The sequence below is a fragment of the Aplysia californica genome, unplaced genomic scaffold, assembly GCF_000002075.1.
Source record: "Aplysia californica isolate F4 #8 unplaced genomic scaffold, AplCal3.0 scaffold00330, whole genome shotgun sequence".
NCBI lineage: Eukaryota > Metazoa > Mollusca > Gastropoda > Aplysiida > Aplysiidae > Aplysia > Aplysia californica.
Window position 1 is genome coordinate 740,962 of NW_004797600.1, and position 17,753 is coordinate 758,714.

The window sequence follows — 17,753 nt, forward strand, 5'->3', positions numbered from 1 at the left end:
GTGAGCTCTGAGAGACTGGTGGTGATGGTACTGTGTTTTGATGCCGCTAGTTCATTTTTTACATCCTGAGGATGCACTGTTTCATATTTGCATTTGCGTTTTATTTTGTTTGTTTGTTTTTTTTCACTCGTTTCTCTTTGGCAGAATTTGTCGTCTGTTTGTGTATTGGGTGTCTTTTTTTTTCTTCATTCCAGTAATTTATTTTAACCTTTTCTTTTCTATGTCGAAGTTGATGATTTTACTGTTTTTGTAATTCCAGTACATTCCTGAAATCTTACTAGATTTACATTACATTGCTCCTCTAGACCACATGTTGAGTCAACTTAATGACGAAAGAAACACATCTGTCCTTTAATTGCTCAATTTGTCTTGTGCCAAAAATAGTTTTGAGTTGTTGTGTTTTTTTTTACCTTCCTGAGGAAGAGTTTTGAGGCATCTCCCCTCAATCGAACCACATCCTTAATGTTGTTGCAATTTACAGTCAAACCTGTGTAAGACGGCCACCCATTGTCAAGGAGAAAAGTGGCTGTATAAGACAGGTGGCCGTCTTAGGCAGGACTGATCAAGATGAAGAAAACAAACCATTCCCATCTGAGGTCCAAATTGAAAGGGGCTGCATTGTTGTTGTTTTTGTTGTTGTTGTTGTTGGTTTGTATTTTGTTTGTAATTTTTGTTTTGTTGCTGATTTTGTGCAAGGGTGATGATAAAACGAAATGTATCAGACGAGGAAGACCGAGTGCCATGTTAAAACAAACACATGCGTCGCCACCCCTCGGAGAACGAGCGATGCTTCTGTCGCAAGTTGATGTTGACTACTACCTTTCTTAATTTGTTACAGACTAGGTAAACTGTGACCACTCATCTCACTTACGATTTGTGTATGAGTTCAGGGTGGGGCTTATGGGTTATGAGGGATCACACGCTTACCTCACCATTAGCTGAAAATTGGTACCTATTGGTCAACAGTGGGAGGGGCCTGCGCAACATGATCGGTTGGAGAGGGACTACCTAACAACAACGACAGGTGATTGAATTATGACGGCTCGCCCACAACGCCAGGGGCCAATGAACAATTTATGGCAAAACGTAATGGAGTCACTAAGGTGACCGTCTAAGACAGGTGTTATTGCTTAGTGTGATAGGGGTTGTGTGTTAAAATATGGTGGCCGCGGCCGCGTTGGACAGGTGCCCGTTTTACACAGTTAAATTATATAGAAAAACGCAGGGGGGGGGGGGGGGGAATGGAAAGTGGCCGTCTTATAGAGGTGGCCCTCAGGGCAGGTTTGACTGTATTTTGCTATAAAAACCTGGTGTTTGTATTTTTTATTGAGAAACTTTTATTCTGAAATTCTTCTGACCCAGGTGCTGGTTATCCTTTCCTGCCTATGTATTGTATCCTCAGTGTTTCTTTCCCACTGTGAAAATGCCTTTTTTTCTTTTAATTATCTTTTTTTTGTTTTGTTCCAGGATATTGGCGGAACAGCGACAGGAGCAGGAGAAGAGGGTTACTTTGTGCCTCCCACTAAGGGAACAAGCCAGTCTCAGGTACAGTAAAACAGGATATAGCATATGTTTTGTGGAAATCTCTCTCAACAGCAAGCTCTGCTTTCCGCTTTACAATCTATATTATTGCCTCGGCAGACCTAATAGCATTCTGGAACAATTTCAACTTGAAAAGAGGAGTCTGTGTGTTTGTGTGCATATGCACATATGAATGGCTGCCTGTGTGTCTTAGTACTCTTTTCACTGACCTGTAATCAATTTCTGTGGGTGGTTGGCGGGTGTTCTGGTGTGGTTTGCTTCTTCTTTCCTGTCACACATCGTCCTCCTTATCTCTCCTCCTTCTTTGTTGTGTTTGTTACTCTCTTGTAACATCTCTAATCTTTGGCACTTATATGACCTTGGGTTGCAAGTGCCGTAAAACACTTACTAAAACTAAAAAATCTTCATTTCTCCTAGTGGCAATTATTGTAATATTTTTTTTGCTGTTTGAATACTGGTAAATGAAATTGCATCATCTGATAGACTGTAATATGTGGAAGACGTTATGTTTAACTTTTTCACCTTCCTCTTTACTGGCAGGTCTGGTGCAACAACTCGCAACTGCCCGTGGACCACATCCTGGCCGGGTCCTTTGAGACTGCCATGAGGGTAAGTTAGACGAGAAGTCACTTAGTAAAAACCTTAACACACACAAGTGGGGGCTTTCGGGGCCTAGAGGTTAAGGTCTCTTTTTCAAAGGTCCCTTAGACCTGCATGTTTGCCGACAATCGTCTGAAATCCGACAATCACGACCCGACCCGCGAGGCGGCCGATGCTATCGCTAGGCCCACCTGTATCAGTCAATGTGCGTAGTGCGAGGCCTGGCCGACTGCCAGCGCCCCCTTTTTCTCCCGTCGGCTTTGTCGGCACTTTCGTTTTCGTGCCGACCGCCGACGCGCGCTCCGCCGACTGCCGACGTCGGCGTTTCCGACATAATAGTCGGAACCTGAGTAGAAATGCGAATACGAAAAAAGACGACGACCTAAATTATCTACTTTCAGTTTCGTGCTCGAGCGGCCATTTTGAATTTCGTTTTGTTGACAAATTCAATTGTTCAGATCGTGTGGATTCATTCCAGTCCGACTCACTTAGATAATAGAATCTAGATCTAGATCTAGATTTATATAGATCATTATAGACCTCAATGGAGGATTCATATTCCAATTCTATTTTGTCAAACCCTATCATAGGTTGTGCTGTAATATTAATGTTGGTAAAAGGCATTTCATCAGGTGCGTGCATTATTTATTTATTTAGAATCTAGACTCAGCTGAGCCCCTCTGTTCGGAATCGGATGCAGATTTCTAGTTCAAGGCCTATTCCTAGATCCTATTCACTTGTTCTTCTAGATCTAGATTTATTTAGTTTACTAGATCTAGATCTATGTGGAGGATTCATATTCCAATTCTATTGTGTTATTGTATCAAACCCTATTATTGTAGATCAAGCAATATGTAGATGTAGGCCATTATGATTATATTATGCTCCTTGTAAGCCTTGTTTGTTTTGGAGTGTGGTTTTTTAATTTTAAAAATATTTTTCATTTTGGACTTGTGCTGGCCTTTTCACATGAGGCTCGTTGCAGGTTCTTTATTGGGGTAGGCCTAGGGGTAGGGTTAGGTCTCTTCTTTGTTGTGTTTGTTGGGGTGGTCGCTCGTTACTCGGAAGTCCTTCCTTATGACACCAACAAAAGCTCTTTTGGGGGGGGGTTGCGCAAAATTTTCAGACAATCTGGTTGAGGCTCACATGCAGGTCTAGTCCCTGTTTCGAATCCAGGAAGCGACGGAAACATTTTCTTCTCTAAAATTGACTACTTTCACCTCCTTTCCTGCTCTCTAGCAATGTTCTGTCGTTTGCTTTCGTCTCCACTTTCTGCCCCCACTCCATCACCTCCTTTGCCCCTTCGTCTGGGCTCCTGACTCTTTCTACAGCCCTTCAACTGCTACTCCTTGGGACAAGGGCGAAAAATCTCAGAGGTCCCGTGTGCAAGTTACTCACATTCAAGATCCCTTGGTGGTCTAAAATCGCTAAGAGTAGACTTCGGCCGCCACCGTGGCAAAATTCAAAATTTCCTACCAACTGAAAGTGTTTAACTCATTCGCTACGTATTATTTTGGGCTGGTGGACGAATTTTTTTGGGGAGGGCGAAAGGAGATGGTGACTAGTGCACAGTTGTCTTTGTGGCCACAAATTCAAATAGATATCAACATAATATACACCAAAATTTTCAGTATGATTTGTAGAATACATATGTAATGTTTATTTGTGAATTTTTCAACTTTGGTTCCTGTAAGAGGCGATTATGAAACACAATTTTGCTTGGATGCAGATAAAATTTGAAAGTAAGAAAATTAATAATCTTTGGTGAAACTTAAGAAATATGTTCGCATCTAGTCAAATGATACATCAAAATAACCATTAATGAATATAGAACTGGAAAATATTGAAAAATGTTCAGTATTTACACACATTCTACAAAATGTGTATATTTGGATCAAAACATCCGATACTGAAAATTTTGAAAAAAAATAATCTTGAAAAAAAGACAAGATGCATTCACAAACAGAAGAAAGACACTCGTATCTTATACGGAAGTATTCATAATCTTGAGTTGTACTTTTTTTTGTAAGTTCACCAAAAAATAGTGGTTTGGGGGGGAGAAAAAAATGTTTTGAAAATTTAGACCTAAATCTAGATCTAGCACAGAAAAATACTGATTTCTCAATAACAGAGCAATGGCAATTTGAGTCCAATAATATCAATATTCTAAAGAAGAGTCCTACATTTCTTTAGTAAGCAAAAGAATGATACATTTTGTTGTGTAAAAGTACTAAGACAGGTGTCTTAGCTATAATGTGGGTGTCACGATAAAACAAAGTCACAAAACTTAGAAATCGTGTTTCAAAACTGAATCAAAACAGCCGATTTTCGGTGGAAACACTTTATCCGGAAGTCAATGTTATATTATAACCTTTATTTTAACATGGATATGTGGATTGGAATAAAATCTAAGCTAGAATCATAGGTCGGTCCTCGAGCCGTCAGGGGCGGCTTGCAGTACGAAAGTAACTTTCGCCGCGCCGCTGCCTAAAACTGTAACTAACGCACACAAATAAGAGTTGCGTGATGGTTTTCCAATTAATTACAGTTTAAAATAAAAAATTGTCTTGGCACATTCAGTGCTGAGCAAAAACTTAAGCACTTCCATTCCCTGCCTTATGGGGCAATTTTTGAATGAAGTTGTTGGGCAAAGGAAAATCCAACTGCAAAAAGAAAATATAGCGCATTATCCATTAAAATGACTCTATGAAAGAACCTAAACATATCCAGAGTGGTTTCCCTTTTCTCATGTGTTGATTGATAAAATGCAAAGGCTGAGCTAACCTTTCACTGATTTTTTTCTGCTTCCTAAAGAGATAGCGAGGGTTTTGCAAGAATTCTCATCAAGTGAATGCAGGTGCAAATCAACCGTGCAAGAATTTTTATTTGTGGCGTTAAATGAGTTGATCTGCTTCCCCGGTGAAAGGGTTCTATAATTGCATCAGCTGACCATAAATGCTCTCTTCTACTCAGCCTCATAACTTTTGTGTTCTTTGGTTGCATGACCAATGTGTGTTCACAGTGCTGTTAAACAAACAATTTGAGTAACTTTAATTGTTGTCTCTCTTCCCTCTGGCAGTTGCTGCACGACCAGGTTGGCGTGGTGGAGTTTGAGTCGTACAAGCAGCTCTTCCTGCAGACCTACAGCCGCGCCCGCACTTGCTACCTGGGCCTGCCCTCGCTCACACCGCTCTTTGGGTACCCTCACAGAAACTGGTGAGTCGTGTTTGGTCTCTGTGGCCGTGGGCTGCTCATTGACCTTGATGTGCCTCGCATTAGTCTGCTCATGTTCTCGTTTGTTCGCTTGCTTGCATATACATGTCTTTACATGCGCAAACCTGTGCACAGAGCTGGTAGTATACTCCGGTACTTGTACTTATGTCACAATTTTCGGTACTTTTACTGTACTCCGGTACATTTTAGAGAACCAGTACTTTTACTACTGTACTCCGATACGTTTTATAAAAGTACTTTTGAGTATTTTTAAAGTACATTTTGAGTACTTTTGAAGTATAATGAAAGGGTAAGTGCCTGCATTTCTGATCATAATTTACAGAACAAACACCCGGGCGGGCACAGCCGATCAACCAAGAGTTAAAAGTTGAGATCAAAGAACTGCCCGTCATGAATTGAATACAATGCTTGTGATCACATTCACGAGAGTGGCTGATCTTTGACGTGACGAGCAGTTCTTTGATCTCAACTTTTCCATTTCTATGCTGGCCCTTTTTATCAATTTTATATTTTCTTAAGAGCAACTTTGTATCTAGATTTTCCAATTTGGATACTTTTTCTGTAGAACTTTCCGACCTCTTGGGCTGACTTACATTTGATCACATTGTCTTGCTGAAACAAGTTCTATTCATAATATCACTTACCTACTAGTGGCGTCTTTGTTTGTTTTTTTTGGTCAATTTCACGGACCATTTCCACCTACGTTTAGTGCGAACATTGTATATTCAAATGCTTTGTATAATATTTACATTTTTAGTAATAAATGGCCTAATTTGTCAAATGTACTAGATATCTTATTTAATATGATGTTTTGCATTAGCACTGAAGTGTTTTAGCATTTTAGTAGAAAGTACTCAAAATGTACCCATAAGTACTTTTTTAAAAAGTACTAGTACTCAAGTACATTTTACAGGAAAGTACTTTTACTGTACTTAAGCACATTTTTTAGATTGTACTTAAATTTGTACTTAAGTACTTTTAAAAAAGTACTTTAACAGCTCTGCCTGTACATTCGTACCCACAAACACATTTAATTTCACTTATTTTTTATTAGAAAATGTTGCTTAGGAATAAGATTCTGAAGCCTATAGTAGTGGCCTTGACTCGGTTTTATAGAGGAAAGGTTGAAGCACTACTGGTTTTTTTCAGTGGTTTCATTATTTTTTTTTACATGTTATGTTCAGCTATTGATACTCAAAGGAGATGGTTGTCACAGCAAGAAAACTAAAACAAAATCTTGGATGGTGATCTTTACTTCATGCAAAAAAAAAGAGAAAAATTTAGGATGGTCCATTTTTGTTTCATTTCTGTTGCTATAATTTCAGGAAAGAGGCGGGTGCGCGGGCTGGCATCCCGTCTGTGGGCCTCAAGCTGGCCACCCTGGTGCAGCAGCTGCAGGTGGCTTATCAGATGACCACCGGAGGAAAGTTTGCTGACGCAATCGACAAGTTCCGCAGCATTTTGTTGAGTGTACCACTGTTAGTTGTCGACTCCAAGCAGGAGATTGCTGAGGTAAGATGGATTTCGCTTTATAGCTGATACGTATATTATAAATAGGGACCAATTTGGTTCAAAATTGTCTAAGGGCTCCAATGGTAGGTCCCACTCCTTCTTTTCTTTTCCTGTGTCAAATTATCTTGAAGGTGTCGGTGTACTTCTCTGTACTCAAAAATTGTCTAACATGTAGGTTTTTTTCAAAATCTGTCGCATTAAGTGGTAGACTCGCCTGTTATAGAAAAATACATTTGATACTTTGAAGATGAAGATTTGTTGAAATTGTCCAATGTAATGCTAGTTAAAAAACAAACAAACAAAAAAAACTTGAAAATTTAGTATTTTCTTTGCAATTTTCAATTTTCCCCTAATGTTTAGTCTAGTTTATCTATTGTTAATGCAACCATGATAGTAATAAAAGCAATGAAAACATTTCCCATTTTCTTTCAAAATTCTTTATGTGATTTATGGAGAGCCGGGAGACATGATAGCAAGAGACATGATTTAGTACTATCTTTTTATATTATTTCTTTTGAGACCAGTGTCAATTGTAGAATGGCTTCCACTCACTGGTGTTGCATGCAGAAGAAGTTAATCAGATTCCTGATTGGGGAAGTTATTTTCTCAAAGATGTTTGTCTGTTTCCAAGGGCGCTGTATCCAACTTAGCTGGAGTTGACCCTGACTGTCAGGTTTTAAGCAAAGCAGCCCACTGCCTAAATTCTTGTAACTGTGCTGTTTTGGGCGTAAAACATAAGGAACAGTCTTGTCAATATTTTTGTTTTTTTAAAGTTTCCAAATATAGCCTAGCACGTACATAGCTAACGTATGTGAGGTGTGCTGACAAAATGAGTTACTTCTCGCAATCCACAAAAGGAGATATTGGCCAAAAATCGACACAAGGATCAAATTTGTAGATTTTCTATTGATGCCATATTTTTGAAGTATAATAAGCCTTTTAATATTTCATACTTATAAATTATAAAAACTTCACCTATAAGCGTGACGTATCTGTTTCCATAGGTCTCAATTCCGAGAAGTAACTCATTTTGTCATCACGCTTCACATATGTGTATCAAACAGATTTTCAGGGCCCGATTTTTTTCTTATACCTGTATATTTTTGTTTTTTAAACATGTACATTGTAAAATTTGTAAGTAACGAAAAGATTTCTAAGTCCTGCTGATTTAACTTCATGCATGCCAGACCATTTATTTCAATATTATAATTTGTGTTCCTATGTAGGCCCAGCAACTGATGGAGATTTGCCGTGAGTACATCGTTGGGCTCAGCATGGAGAACACCCGTAAGGAACTGCCCAAGGCTAACCTAGAAGAACAGAAGAGAGTGTGTGAGGTATGTGAGAGCGCTGAGGCTATACTGTACCGCTATTGCATCAGAAATGATGCAGAGCTGTGGTTTTTGCAATGGGACATGCTGTTTTGTATTGTTGTTTTGTACGTATAATTGTGAAACATATTGTACTATGGTGTGAATGACTCGCATTTTAATTACCAGGGGCGGTTCTTGAACTGGGGCTTTTTGAGGGGTTTTCAAGACTCTCAACCTTCTAGATCCTGTCCCGTTGTTAAAGGGACGCTACATTTGGAACTCCTGCCTTTCAAATAGCCTTATAGCGTCAAACCATTACCATACATATTTTTACAGACAAGTCCGTCTTCACACTTAATTCAATTATTCTGTAACACCACTACACCTATTCCCAAATTTCAAGTGAACTTTATGTTGATGCCAGATTCCTGCTTGTAGTTATTGGAATACTTGGTTGAAATTATTGTACTTTCCTCATGTTCATGTCTTTTAATATGGCCGTTTCTGTGCCAATTCTCTACCAAAAGATTGTAAACTTTCCAATATGCTGCTGTTTAAAGTTGGATTCAAACATGAATTATATGCTCATGGAATGCTTTGACTTCTATTAAGCCAGATTCAAACACAAATTGATATGTACATGTTTATAACTCAACCATGTCTGGAAATGTGCTCCACAGATGGCAGCGTACTTCACACACTGCAACCTCCAGCCCATCCATTTGATCCTCACCCTGAGGACAGCCCTCAACCTATTCTTCAAGCTCAAGAACTACAAGACTGCGGCTTCCTTTGCCAGACGTCTTTTAGAGCTGGGACCCAAACCGGATGTCGCACAGCAGGTTAGTGTTTTTATCTTTACTCTTTTCAAGGGCTTTTGTTTGTTTGCTTACTTTACAATGCCGAAAATGAAAATGACCTAAATTCCCCCCCCCCCCCCCCCCACCCCCACCACCACGAAGCTGGGGTATGGTGTTAGTTTTTACTTTAAACAAGGTGCCGCCACTTTCATTTAAATTTGTGAAAGTTTAGTTAACATTAATGTGTGTGAAGTAGCATTTCAAGTGTACATAATGGTCCAAAAGGAAACGAAAGTTGCTTGGTACCGTAGTTTGAGAATATTGTAGCCTGGAAATATTTATGCATCAGAGAACTAAGTGTGTTGTATACCTCTTTCTCCTTCTCAGACCCGCAAAATCTTGGCAGCTTGTGAGAAAAACCCAACAGATGAACAGGAACTCAAGTATGATCAACACAATCCCTTTGACATCTGCGCCGCTTCATATGTCCCCATCTACAGGTACATTACAATTTTTTTTTTCAAGTTAAGAGCACTTATTTTATTCATGTGTCCTGGTAGCTCACACAGTTTCACTGAAACTCGCTGACATTGTAGGCCTATATTACCGTTTTGTTACCATGGAGCAGGACACGGCATTGTCATCACACTTGTTGAGTGCATGTCATCACACTTGTTGAGTGCATTGTCATCACACTTGTTGAGTGCATGTCATCACACTTGTTGAGTGCATGTCATCACACTTGTTGAGTGCATGTCATCACACTTGTTGAGTGCATGTCATCACACTTGTTGAGTGCATTGTCATCACACTTGTTGAGTGCATGTCATCACACTTGTTGAGTGCATTGTCATCACACTTGTTGAGTGCATGTCATCACACTTGTTGAGTGCATTGTCATCACACTTGTTGAGTGCATTGTCATCACACTTGTTGAGTGCATGTCATCACACTTGTTGAGTGCATGTCATCACACTTGTTGAGTGCATTGTCATCACACTTGTTGAGTGCATTGTCATCACACTTGTTGAGTGCATGTCATCACACTTGTTGAGTGCATGTCATCACACTTGTTGAGTGCATTGTCATCACACTTGTTGAGTGCATGTCATCACACTTGTTGAGTGCATGTCATCACACTTGTTGAGTGCATGTCATCACACTTGTTGAGTGCATGTTGCTATTGCTCAAATATTTCAAATCAAGAAAAAAGGAATAATGTCCGTTTGACACTATTTTACGATGTGAGTGGGAAAGAACATTTTGAATCGCCGACGTTCCCCACTTCTTGACAACAGTGAATATAATGCTGGTTGTCTTGTCTCTACAGCTTAGATTACTTTTATGGATCTGAGTGCTTGCTGCCGTTATCCTTCTGCCCATCTATTGAACGCTTCAGCATGCAATTAGTGTAAGTCTAGCAGCTGACTCCTTAGGAGCTGAGTTTCATGGGTCCAGCTGGTTCAGGGCTTATAGAGTACAGACATAATTTAATTTATTAATGAAAGTGAAAAAAAAAAGTTTGTTTTTCTTTCTCGTTCTCTTTTCTGGCTGGTGTACTGCTATGTATAGTGTTTATGACGGAGCATTCCTGTCTGTTCCACAGAGGTAAACCAGTTGTCAAATGTCCACTGAGTGGAGCCTGCTATCTGCCAGAGTTCAAGGGTCAAGTGTGCAGAGTCTCTAAGGTGAGTGCGGAAAAGTGATGGTTCGGGGAACTGAATGAGATGCGATATCATATACCTTTATTCTGTGTTAGTGCTTATGAAAAGAATTTATGGTCATGTTGAAGAATAATGTAACATAAGTAGGTCTTGCTTATGTGTGTGTGTGTCCCCTCTCTCTCTCCTCCTCGTGGGTGGTTGGCGGGAGCTCTGGTGTGGTTTGCTTCTTCTTTGATATCAAACATCTATCGTCCTTATCTCTCCTCCTTCTTTTTTATGTTAGTTACTCTCTTGTAACACCTCTAATCTTTTGGCGCTCATATGACCTTATGCAGTTGCGAGCGCCGTAAAACCTCTACTAAAACTAAAACTAACTCTCTCCTCCTCCCCTCTCTTCAGCTTTCCCTTCCGGGGTGTTGAGAGGGTCCTGCTTTTTTCTTTCCCTCTGTTTTTCCTGTTTGTCAGTCTATTACTGTGTCATTGTGTTTCTTTTTTTTTTTTTAAAGTCAAAACGCTCCAAAAATGACCCTTTCTTTACTATAAGGAAGGTTGTTTTTTTCTCTCACAAGATGAGCATTCTTTTAGCACAAGATAATCATGACTATGAAGTTTGACTTTTCAGTTGCTTCACCAAGTGAAAAAGATTTCTGTGTTGTGCTGGTGCGTTGCTTGCAGCCAGCCCCCCTGACTCTTCTAGTTCTGGTCTCTGAATTAAATTGAAAGCATGTGAGGGGGTATATTTAGTAGTTTGATTAAATGCATTTGGTGGGTGGTCTGGTGAGGTTTGCTCCTTTTTTCCTTTCAACCTTCTGTCATCTTTATCTCTCCTCCTCCCTTTTTTTGTGGTTTGTTAATCTCTTGTAACATCTTTCATCTTTGGCACTGATATGACCTAATTGTGTTGCAAGTTCCGTAAAACACTTACTGAAACACTAAAACAGTTATTATGAGTTAAGATGATTCAAATGCAAGTTTGTTTTTTTGTTCTTACAGGTGACAGAGATTGGGAAGGACTGCATCGGCCTAAGAATCAGCCCCATCCAGTTTAGATAGACGATCAACCTTTTTCTCCGATGTAGACCAGAATGTCTCCATTCTTCCTGCTGCCATCATCCCAGTACATTGATCATTTATTTTGTCAAAGTTTTTTTGAGATGACATTCATTCTGTAAAAATACATTTCTGATGTTGTTTTCAGTGGTATTTGCTCATGATAAGGGCTCAAGCACATTGGACCATGTTCCAGCACAGGTTCACCCCTATCGCAGAAATAGGTCAGAACTGGAATGGATCTGATGCTAGTTAATAGAACAGGTGGCCGAAAACTGAAAAAAGTGAAAGGAGTGACAATGAAAAGGAACAGTATAACTTCTGACTCCATCCTGAGAAACGGATATTGGTACTCGTTTCTCTGTAGAAGCAAAAGAAAGTAATTAAAACAAAGTCGACTATGAAACTGCTGTATAATACACAATTATTATATGCGTTTCAAAGTTTAGCCTCTACTGGGTCCTGTATTTTGCTAGCCCTTCGAAGGAAGGTGCTGGAACTGTTTCCTTTTGTGTTCGAGTCGAAAGAGCAGAGTTGGGTTTTAAAAAAAATTTCATTAGTCAAAAAATGTCTTGACGAAGAAGAATATGGTAACTTATGAGCTTTTTTCATGTACATTTTCTCATTACTGAGATTTACACGTATATGTTGGGTTCACCCTGTCACTTGTCTGTCGTTCAGGAAGGATGAAAGGGATGAACATTAGATGTATGAAATGTTGAAATGTTTTTGCATATGTTGAAGAGGAGGAGGAAAGTATGCCACTATGCTGTAATCCACTTCTCACTTGAAGATTTATTTGTTATGATTGTTATAATTAGTGAATAGGCACTGCTACTGCTATCAATTAATCATTACCAAATATGATTATAATGAATTCAGTTCAGTACAGTAATTTTATTCAATGACAATTTATTTAATAATTATTAAATTATTATTGTAATTGGTATTTTTTAAAGAATAATTTGGGTGTGTCACCTACTTATTCAAGAGCCTTTGCTGTGAATTTCACACTGAAGATTCTTTGTCCTCCCTAATTTTTAAGGTTGACACTGTTGGAATGAATGTTGAATTCTACGAATACAATTTCTGGGGCCATTTAGTGGCTCAGTTAGGCGTGTTAAATTGTTGATGTGCTTGTGGCTTTCTATTTTGTGATGTAGGCCTACTAGGTCTACAATACTAAAAATAAAGTTTTGCCATTATTTTTAGAGCAATGTGTATACAAAGTTCTGTCCTTTTTTTTTGTGTTCCCAATGTGCATATATTGGAATGGGAGTTAAATGTGTGAGGTATGACGAACTGTGACTTGAAATATTATTATTGACCAACGGTCATTGGCGATGTGGTAGAGTCATTTGTGGTTGCTGTATTGTGGCTACTTTGCAATTTTACTGATGTCTTGTGATAATAATCAATAAAAACAATTATGATAAAATTTATCATTAGTGTTCTGGTTATTTTTTTGTTAATTGTAATGATAAACATGCATTCTACCTACTGGGTATAAAATTTAGGAGACATACTTTTGTGTTTGTTGCAATAATCATGTCGAGGAAAAATAGTAAAAGTACCGAGGATGAAACGGAGACCAACACATTTTTTAAAAGCCAGTTTATTATTATAGATTTATGTCATTTCTGTTGCGAAGAAATTGAGCAACTCCAGATGTTTTAACTCGCCATGTAAAGTAGGGTTTGACGGAGTTGCCATACTTATTTTTCTTGCAATAGTGACGAAATGTAGACTCCGTTGCAGTTCATTCAGACTTGGGTGTTAACTTGTCTGTCTCTGGGCAAGCAGTATTGTTGAGTACTTTTTGTATGAAGAGTAATGCATTACAATTTAATGTCGCTACAGCAATGGAAGTTGGTGTATTTATGTCAGCTTTTGAGTGTAATAATAATAGATAGCATTCGTATAGCGCAAATCCCCGCTCAACAGCAAGCTCTATGCGCTTCACAATCTATACTTTTACCCCAGCAGACCTGAGAGCATTCTGAAACAACCTTAACTTCCTGGGAAGCACACAGTGCATGTGGACATTTATAAGCGCTAAAACACTAACATACTGACAAAATCTTTCCCTGTCTATGGCCAGGTACCCATTCTCACCTGGGTGAAGTGAGGAAAATTAGTGTAAACTGCCATTCCCAAGGACACGTCGGGCTCACGGCTCGAACCCCTGAACCCGTAACCTCACGATTACACATACTTCAGTCACTTGGTGCTAACCATGGGAGGACACAGCTCAGTCGAATCCATTGGTCAAATCAAACTCACAAGCATGGGTGCTATGCGGGTGCTCTGGAGTGGTTTACTTCTTCTTTCCTATCAAACTTCTATCGTCTTTATCTCCCCTCTTTTATTCAGTTTGTTACTCTCTTGTAACACCTCTAATAATCTTCAGCACTTATATGACCTTATTGTGTTGCAAGTGCCGAAAATCTTTTAAAAATCTAAACTCACAAGCAGCTGGTTTGAGTGATCTTCTGGCAGCTGGGACCCAAATTTCATGCCATTTTCTCAAAAAGTTTTCAAATTTGAGTAGCCTTCCAGTTTTTCAAACTATCTTTCCGTCCATTGTTTGTATTCTAGTAATCTTGAATAAAATAATATTCCTCTCTGCTTGGAGGTCAAACTTTTTACAAAGTGCAACCAGTTTTCCAACTGTGTTTTGCTCACTTTTGGACTTTAGCTGAGGATTTCCACTAACACTGCCTAAAATGATGAGTTTTGTATTAATAATTTGACTGATTCATTCCTTGCACCATGATGCCATGATGTAAATTGTATTTCAAACAATTTAAGTCTTGTACGTTCGTAGTGAGCATAATTTGTAATTTGAAATTTTACAACTGAAAAAAAAAAATTGTGCTGCATCATTTTCTCCAACACTGGTATCAAATTCTAGATGCAATGAAGAAGCACAAAACCGTTGTTACAACTTTTAAAACTCATTGAGTGAACAAAAAGAACAAACAGTCTGTTTTCTAAATCATTTTAATAAAAAGGCAGACAGCATTTATATTTTCTGATTATCACATTATATCGAATACTCCAGTTCCTGTTAGTGGTTAGTCTCATAACTACCTTTTTTCTTTTCATGATAATGAGGAAACTTTACAGAAACGATAAAAAGCAGCAAATCTGACACACGCACATATAGATATATATATAAACATATATCACTGAGATCAATACTGACCATAAGGTCACTATTTTTTCATGTGAATATTTTTGTGCAATTCTGATTACTAAGAATATTAAGATAGCAGAGAATTTGAATGTTTGCTTGAATAACAAAATATTTCCCTTTGATCGGTTTAGAAAAAAAATTTGGGAGCCCAGATACATTTTCATGTAGGCCTACACGAAAATTCATAGAGATGCAAACTTAGATGGGTTTTTTTGCTCCTTTGAAACAGAAAAGTCTTTCAGAATACTTTAGCCACCCAGTCACTGCAGCCTCATCATACATTAGAATAACTTGAACAGTATGGAAGTGTGCTTTTTAAAATATTTTAAAAAAATTTTGTATCTTTATGGGTGAAGAACATGACATACTCGTACTTTTCTATAATGTAATGATTGACAAGGAAAACCGACAGTCTATCTTGTCATTATGGAAGTATGAAGAAGATACCATTTTTATCCACCACAGTGAGTGAAGTATCTGCCATCACTCCCCCCCCCCCAATACAAATTAAAGGGGGGGGGGGGGGGGGAGAAGAAAGATAGCACAGATGTCAACATTTCTATACAAAATCATTTTTGTAGGAGTTTTTCCTGCACCAGACATAACAAAGAAATCAGGTTTCTTCAGAAAGCAACTTTCCAGTTTTAATAATGCATCCCTTTAAACCCCAAGTAGGCTACAGTACAGGGCAGTAAGCACACATTTTCTAATGTTTAATCATCTGCTAGACACAGATATGTAATTTAACAAGTGGAGAAAGTTAAAAAAAGCCTTGGACTTACAGGCTAGGTTTCAACAGTTTTTGTTATTATAATTAAGCATAATGTTATACTGATGGTGCCAACATTGTGCCATGCAAAGAGGGCAGTTAGCTGAACTTGGATGTGAACTTTCTTTTGGAGCAGATCAAATTAATGATCATGGCCATTTAGCGCCGAGAAAAAGCAAGGCAAGGCAGACAGAAACTAAAGAGGGAAAGTAAACCTCACCCGTCAATAGACTATATACAAAAATGTGGACCAACATTTAAATAGTAGCTGTTGTATTTCAGATAGAATCTGCACTGTCGTATGTTGAAGATGTGAGGTCTTATCCAAAGGGGAGAAGTATTTCAACGGGTAATCTATGATAATGTGCTGGGATGTTGTATCTTACTGCCAGGGTTGGCCCTGATAAGCACGGACAAGGTAGCCCCTCCACCCCTAAATAATCTAAATTGTTTTTAGCTTAGTTTTAGTAGAGGTTTTACGGCGTTCGCAACTGCATAAGGTAATATGGGCGCCAGAAGATTGAGGGTGTTACAAGAGAGTAACAAACAGAAAAAAGAAGAAAGGGAAATAAGGACGATAGTGTATGATTGATAGGAAAGAAGGAGTAACCCACTCCAGAGCACCCGCCAACCACCCACATCTAAATTGTGTTGTCGGTCGCGTACAATTGATATGAAACAAACATAAAAGAAATGAGCAATAAATAGGTTCAAGTTAGAGAACATAACACCTGTACAGGAACAATATCACTTATTTGTGGAGAATTGGAAGCAGGCAGGTCCTGTTATCCCGGTAAGCTTCTTCTTTTGTACTCCTTGACATCATCTTACTATGTAAATAGTGCACATAAAATATTTAAAGGCAGTCAAAAATATTTTGTTAAGGGGATCCACTGGTCAGATCAGTAAAAAATTTTGAAAAAAATATCAGTTTTCGGATTTTGGAGTATCTTAATAGATATCAATATCAAGGATCCATCTTTAGAAGCCTAATTCCTTATCAAACTTAGAAATAGCTGGAAAATGCATTTGAGAAAGGTAGCAATGTAGGAAAATCTTCACCAAAAATTATCTCTCTTTGCAGTTTTCTCAGAATTGTTGATCTGACCAGGTTGCAACACTATATTGAGTAGATCTCAGAAAGTTACTGTCAGAATTGTTTCACATTTGCACACAATCTTTTATGCACATTTCTCTATAACCTTACAGTAGCATTTTTCTTTTTATGGTACACCTTTGAAATTTTAGGCCTTTTTTATTTGACAAAATCTGAAAATATTGGAGACCTGAATGTAGTGCATAACAAGGACTGTAAGGCTCACAAGTCAGTACAAAAATTTCAAATTTGGCTCTGTAAGGTTGTTCTACCTACCAACAGTAATCGCCATGCCAAATATTAGGCTTCTATCTTGAAGCATGTTGATGATTGACAAAATATAAAATTGGTTTTAAAAATGCTGAATCAATCCTATATTTTTGATGGCTCGAGATTATCATTGCTAAAATCTTGAATTTTTTGCTTGGTAACCTTTTTTGTACTATGTCACCACCTTTGATGCAGAAAAGCAAGCATTAGACCAAAAACTATAGCATTTGGATGTTGACCATAGCTACACCCCCTTAAAGAACAAAATAAGATACCAGTCATAACAATTTCTCCAACAAGGCATTTTGACAAAATGTTTTTGACTGTACAGATAATGGGCATAAAAAGTCATAATTCTGTTTCATTTCAAATAGGGCCTACAAAGTTACATGAAAAAAAAAAATGAAATGATCAAAATATAAATTCAGAAAACAATTAGCACATCATGCAGTAGAGCCACTAAAGCAACACAATAATCGGGCAAGGATGGCGTTAACTTTACCATCCTACCGTCATGAGTCCAGGCCTGAAGAAAAACCACTTGCTTAAAGTCATTGGGCTACTAACGTATTTAACTTTCATGTCATCTAGACATCAGCTTAATCAATTTTAATGATAATTAGGCAACAATTTTTCAAAGTAAAAAATTTGTAGCATTCCAATTTTCATTTTTTAAACACATAGGAACAGATAGATAAAATTGC

General features: G+C 38.2%; 1 protein-coding gene across 1 annotated transcript in view; it reads left to right on the forward strand.

Annotated features, from left to right (window-relative positions):
• Nucleotides 1–13,157, forward strand: part of LOC101863913 (coatomer subunit alpha) — a 35,592-nt gene extending 22,435 nt beyond the window's left edge. Inside the window, exons 24-32 of the mRNA XM_005102560.3 lie at nt 1,468–1,545; nt 2,083–2,151; nt 5,222–5,358; nt 6,702–6,888; nt 8,115–8,225; nt 8,882–9,043; nt 9,389–9,501; nt 10,608–10,689; nt 11,659–13,157. Of these exons, the coding sequence (XP_005102617.1) occupies nt 1,468–1,545; nt 2,083–2,151; nt 5,222–5,358; nt 6,702–6,888; nt 8,115–8,225; nt 8,882–9,043; nt 9,389–9,501; nt 10,608–10,689; nt 11,659–11,718 (999 nt within the window). The 3' untranslated portion in view covers nt 11,719–13,157. The remainder of the gene's footprint in view (nt 1–1,467; nt 1,546–2,082; nt 2,152–5,221; nt 5,359–6,701; nt 6,889–8,114; nt 8,226–8,881; nt 9,044–9,388; nt 9,502–10,607; nt 10,690–11,658) is intronic.
• Nucleotides 13,158–17,753: the final 4,596 nt, after the last annotated feature.